Source organism: Arachis stenosperma, chromosome 10 (genome assembly GCF_014773155.1).
Source record: "Arachis stenosperma cultivar V10309 chromosome 10, arast.V10309.gnm1.PFL2, whole genome shotgun sequence".
Taxonomy (NCBI): Eukaryota; Viridiplantae; Streptophyta; class Magnoliopsida; order Fabales; family Fabaceae; genus Arachis; species Arachis stenosperma.
In genome coordinates, this window is record NC_080386.1 from 97,638,057 (window position 1) to 97,643,499 (window position 5,443).

At 35.5% G+C, this 5,443-nt stretch overlaps 1 protein-coding gene across 1 annotated transcript; it reads right to left on the bottom strand.

Moving 5' to 3' along the window:
• Positions 1 to 366: 366 nt before the first annotated feature.
• Positions 367 to 1,859, bottom strand: LOC130957376 (rac-like GTP-binding protein RAC1). Its single transcript, XM_057884239.1, has 5 exons — positions 1,773 to 1,859; positions 1,623 to 1,686; positions 801 to 865; positions 584 to 649; positions 367 to 500 (listed from the first exon to the last, which is right to left on the bottom strand). The coding sequence occupies exons 1-5, from the start codon at positions 1,857 to 1,859 to the stop codon at positions 399 to 401; spliced, it is 384 nt and encodes a 127-aa protein (XP_057740222.1). The 3' UTR covers positions 367 to 398.
• Between the last annotated feature and the right edge of the window lie 3,584 nt (positions 1,860 to 5,443).

A 5,443-nucleotide genomic window follows, 5' to 3' on the forward strand; every position in this document is an offset into this window, starting at 1 on the left:
TCAAAATGAAAAGAAAGAGCCTTCTGTACAAAATTTGTCTCAACTAATCTATGTCAGTCTCTATGATGTACAAAAACTCAGTATTTATTTTCCTATAACTTTAAGCAATCAATTTCTGGGAAGCAGCCAGTTCAACTGTTAAGATGAAAGATGATTTGCCAGCATCCCTCAGATACCGCACGTCTCCATTCATCAGCTTCAGCAACTTTCTGCTGATGGGCAGACTAATACCATCCTTGGATTCTTGTCCCTCTCGTCCGAACATTTGGTTCAGTAATGTTTCCGGAACACCAACACCATCATGTGTTATGCAGCAAAGATATAGAATGGCAAAGACTACCAAGAAATGGCTACAGTCATGTCATCCTCTGCCAACTACCAATTTAGAACTGAGAAGATCACAATATGGAACATGTTTTTTGACCCTTTCTCTTCTTTTTCTTCTGCTTTGGAGGCTGGAGAACTACTTTGATGGCCGCATCAAAAACAGCCTTCACATTCTGTATTCAAAGGCAGATATCATTAGGGACGTGATATTATCTAACCTTTGGAACTTTTATAGATGCAGAGAACATATATGTACCTGCTGTGTTTTTGAACTACATTCGATGTAAACTGGAGCACCGATAAGTTTTCTCAGTTCCTCACCCTTCAACAAAGAGAAAATCAGATCACTAATGTATAAAGTAAGCAGATGGTCTCTCTTATGAACACCAACTGAAGGCTAAAAGACAATGAAATAAGACACAAAGCGATAGCAATGGATATTGGTAATGGAAGCAATGAAAGCTAGGAAGTACCTGCATTGTGGTGATAGGCGCTGCACCAGGATGATCTAAAAAAAACTGCTTATCATCCCGAAGATGTACACAAGTCGCATATTGGTTGTCAAGAAATGCCTAAGCAAGTTAATAATGACATCTTTACAATGAAAGCATTAAATACATATAATTAAGTTAGCACTATATATGAGAGAAGACAAATTCCAAAAGAAACTATATGAAAAATTGAGACCAGAGACAAAATTTTCAGAATAGAAATTCTACTTTTGTTATTGACTATCAGAAATGGAAATTCTAACGAGTCAATAAGAAAAGAACTTATGGAAACACCAGCTCCACCATGGCAAATTACTCATGTTAGGTAGTAGCAATCTTCTGTCACTTTAAACTTCCTAATACTCTTCATAAATCAAGGTTTTTTCAAGATTTATCAACAGCCATTTAGTTTTTAAAACAATCATTACATTAGCCTTTTAGTTAAACAAGGAGGTAAAGGAAAAAATTAAGAAAGCATTCCATGAAATGGTTTGGTATATCTGAATCAATTCTTGATTAAAGTCATCAATTAGGTAACCTTCGAGGATGAACTTCCTTCTCTAAACCACTACTGAATAACAAGCAATCAAAGGGAAAAAAATAACAGCAATGACATTGGAATCCAGAATCTATTCCCCAACTTTCTAATAATGAAAGAAACACAGTATGAGTAAAAGACAGCAATTAGTATGATAATAAGATGAAACTTCACAGGATCACGGAACTACTATCATGCTGAAGGTTATCAGGTAGATAACAAGGGCATCAAATATCAAGAAGGTAAAGAAAGAACAAGAATCTAACCAAGTTTTGTTCCAACAAGAATAATTGGAACACCAGGAGCATAATGCCTCAACTCAGGAATCCACTGGAAAAGGAGGAAAAGAAAAAATTAGTCCAGAGTAGAGAGAAAAAAGAACAATAATAATAATAATAAGTATATACCAATCTTACTTTCTTGGCAACATTTTCATAGCTAGCCCTGCTTATGAGAGAGAATGCTAGCAGGAATACATCAGCTGCCTGAAAAATTTGGATCATATTTGCTGTCCTATTCCACACTGGTACTTGAGTCCAAAATTCCAGAAAAAAGGAAAAACCCCACTTGCACTAGAACTCCCACATCAAGAGGGAATGATCAAAATGCAAAGAAATATCCCTCGGCAAGTCCGTATTTGGATATGATCTCGTTCCGTCTCTGTTCAAATTAACAAGTTAATAAGATCAATTAAAACTGAAAATCAAAATAACAAGAACAATTAACATTTTAAACTACAGCAAACTAACAACAAAATAAGAACTAGAAAACATACTAACCATGAAAACAACAATAAAAAAAACAATAACTGAATAATTAATACAAGAAAGAACAAGAAGGAAAAAAAATCACCCTAGGATGGAGCAGTTCTGAAATTCAAACAGTAGAGGGAAAGGGAGGAGCTTTAAATCGCGACGGAGATGGCTAAATGGAGGCGGACAATGGCGGAACGGTGGCTGAAAGGCCGCGGAACAGAGGCTGAACAGAGGCTCGAACACGTGGCGTAGAGGACTGAACAGAGGGCTAAGCAGCTCGAACAAGGGTTGGCCAAAAAGGGCAGAACAAGGGTTGGCCAAAAAACAGACGCAGAAGCTTGGCCAAAAAGGATCATGCTTTTAATGCTTCAAACATGAGATCTTCTATCTGAGAGAAGTATAAATTAGCAGCCATCATTCTAGCCAGCAAACACACATCCCTTGTAACTTCAGGGGTTACCCTAGGGTTACCTGTAATGGACATTATACATATGAAGCTGAGAATCAAAACTCAAAAAGAAAAACAAACAAAGAAATAGCAAAGCATCATGGAGGAGGTGAAGATATTTTAAATCCATTCCACATGAATACTTTGAAGATAATTAAGATTAAGATTTAACGAGAAATAAGTTTGTGTGCTAATATTTGGAAAAAAAAAAGTAAGGTACCATCACAATCTCCTCCCATCCAAGAAGAGAATTGAATAAGAGGGGCATTGTATGGGACACGCTCATTTATTTCGATGTTCTTCAGAGCTGTGTCGACACAAAATCAAGAATGCACCTCTCTTTGGAGAGCCTCATCAAGTTCCTGCTTATCATCCGGTGTTATGTCTTTCGCGTACAACTGGGTCAGACAGATCCTTATCCTGAAAAAAGAGGACAATAATCACCAATGAGGTCAATGATTTCCAGATTCTGGTGAATTGGAACGATAAATTCGTAGTTAATGGACTATAATTATTCCTGAGTTAAGTGACAAACCTTCCATGCTTTTGCAGCAGAGATCGACGAACGGACTGAGTGGGATGAGCAGTTAGGACCAAATCTACAGTTTGCTTCTTCAAAGCATCAAACACTTCCTGTGGGGACTTTTTTAGTTCAGTGACAAGCCTCTTGAAGGTTTCTTCAATGTAAGATTCAGTGATGGCAGAGTTCTCATCAGCAAAATCGCCCATCTTTAATAGCTTAATCCTTCTTCAGTAGGCAATTTGAACTTCTTCTGCCAAGTTAACCAAATTAAGCATGTGGGAAAATGATTTGGCAATGACAATAGAATCCCCAGCATCAAGACCAGTTAGCATATTCCCAAGTTCCTCCAACTTCTCAGTATTATGCTTCCTTTCATACTCAGCTAAAAACTCATAACAATCTTGATCCTATTAAGCATCAAATTGTTTAAACTATAAGGCACAACAGGAAAATAACAAAGAAAGAAAAAATTACAAAACAAAGCGGAATATTGGGTTCCTCTTTTTGAGTCAGTGCCAATCCTTAGTATGTAACATGTTTGAGAGTACTTGTGCATATTAAACTTCTCCCCTCTTTCCTAGATTCAATAGATCAAAATATTACCAGGAAAGAAAAAAAGCCATACAGATTTTGTGCATCATATCAAAGTGGACCTGAATGTATTTACTTAAGAGTTTGCATTTACTTATGGCTCTAAAACAAAATCAAAAAGAGTGAAGCCCCCTGGTTCTAGATTAACCTTTCTGTTGCATTCCAATTGCTACAATTGAAGAAAAACCACTGACATGCAACATACTAAGGCCAAAAGAGTATAAAAGAGTATAAAAGAACTAAATTTTAATCTCCAAAAGAGTATAAATTCATACATAGTCAAATGGAGAAATTAAATAATCCGGCAAACAAATACTAACACAAACGTAAACAAAATATAATGTCGTATGTCACTAGACGGCTCATATGCCCACAAGAAAATAATAAAAACAAAAATAATAATAAATATCCTATGTTGCAAATCTAATCTTGTGGAAATTCATAATCATCACGATGGTGATTATCATTCAGCTTTTTAAGATTTTCAATGGCATTATTTTTGACCGTATAGCTGATCGTATTATGAATCTTTAACACGAGTGAGACTGCAATCTTCATGCGAACCCCATCATCCACCTAATAAAATTTGAATAATTAACATTAGGCTTAACTACTTAAATATAGAAGAAAGAACGAAGGAAAAGATTAGTGCATAACATTACCTTTATGTTAAAATTATCATCTTCAAAACAAGCTATCATCCAACTTGCAACCCACACACCCGCGTCACTCCTACATATCGAGGAAGCTATATTAGAGTATTATATAATTGCATAAATTTCATATCAATAACTACTAATTATACGATCTTACGATCCAGCTTCGAGGGTCGGAAGGCCTTCCGGCTCTTCAAATTCAAATTGTGAAGAAATCAAATTTGGAGTGGTCTCAAAGTCATAGAATGAACGATCTTCCAATACCTCGTCCAAATAAATGGCCTGTTTATGTCTATGTTAGAGTTTGTTTTTTTAGTCATATATGTAGATAATTAACAAAAAAAGGAAAATATAGTTACTAATTTCAAGGCTGTCCTCTTTCGCTTGAAACTGTTTCTCAATGGGTAATGGGTCTAGCAAAATGATTTGTCCTTTAACACGATCAATCACTACGAGGTACCAGTGTTCATGATCTTCGTCAGTAGTTTCAGATACAGGGATAAAGACTTAATCAAGAGAAAGTCATTTTAGTTATTAAAATTATTTTATGCCAATATTTGCTAATATGAATTTAAAATGATATAAACTTACTCTTTTTAAGCAGTCAACTTTACCCAAATAACCATATGTGATATAAAGCGGCAGACTTTTAGGATCCAATTTTGTCTTCTCTGACAGCTACATTATTTTAGCTACTAGTTTATATGCGCAATACAAATAACAACTACCAATATTATTTTAGTATACACTCCTAAATACTTACCGCAAAAGTTGTGGGTAAAAACCAATAACCACTTTCTCTGGTCAACTCTATGCTCATCATATCTGCTACTAAGTCTAGCACAAGAGAAACGATTGGCTTTCCTGGCATCAAGCTCCTGAATACATCTCTGCGAGCTGTAAACTCTGAAATTACTATATCCTCCTTGTAGCTGCCAAAGATAATTTAACATAAATAAAAATAGCTAAACAAATCAACAACACCGTTAACAAATAAAATTCTAATTGAGTTTACTTACTTATCCATCAAATGATTACCATACAAGTATGCTGCAATTGCAAGTTCAGTTTCGTTCAAACCCATTGAAGCTGTTGGTCTAAAACAGACTTGCAC

Coding starts and splice junctions, on each gene's coding strand:
- LOC130957376 (XM_057884239.1), bottom strand. CDS start 1,859: ATGATCCAAATTTTTCAGGCAGCTGATGTATTCCTGCTAGCATTCTCT. Junction 1,687..1,772: donor ATGAAAATGTTGCCAAGAAA/GTAAGATTGGTA, acceptor CTCCTTTTCCAG/TGGATTCCTGAGTTGAGGCA. Junction 650..800: donor CGCCTATCACCACAATGCAG/GTACTTCCTAGC, acceptor TCTTTGTTGAAG/GGTGAGGAACTGAGAAAACT.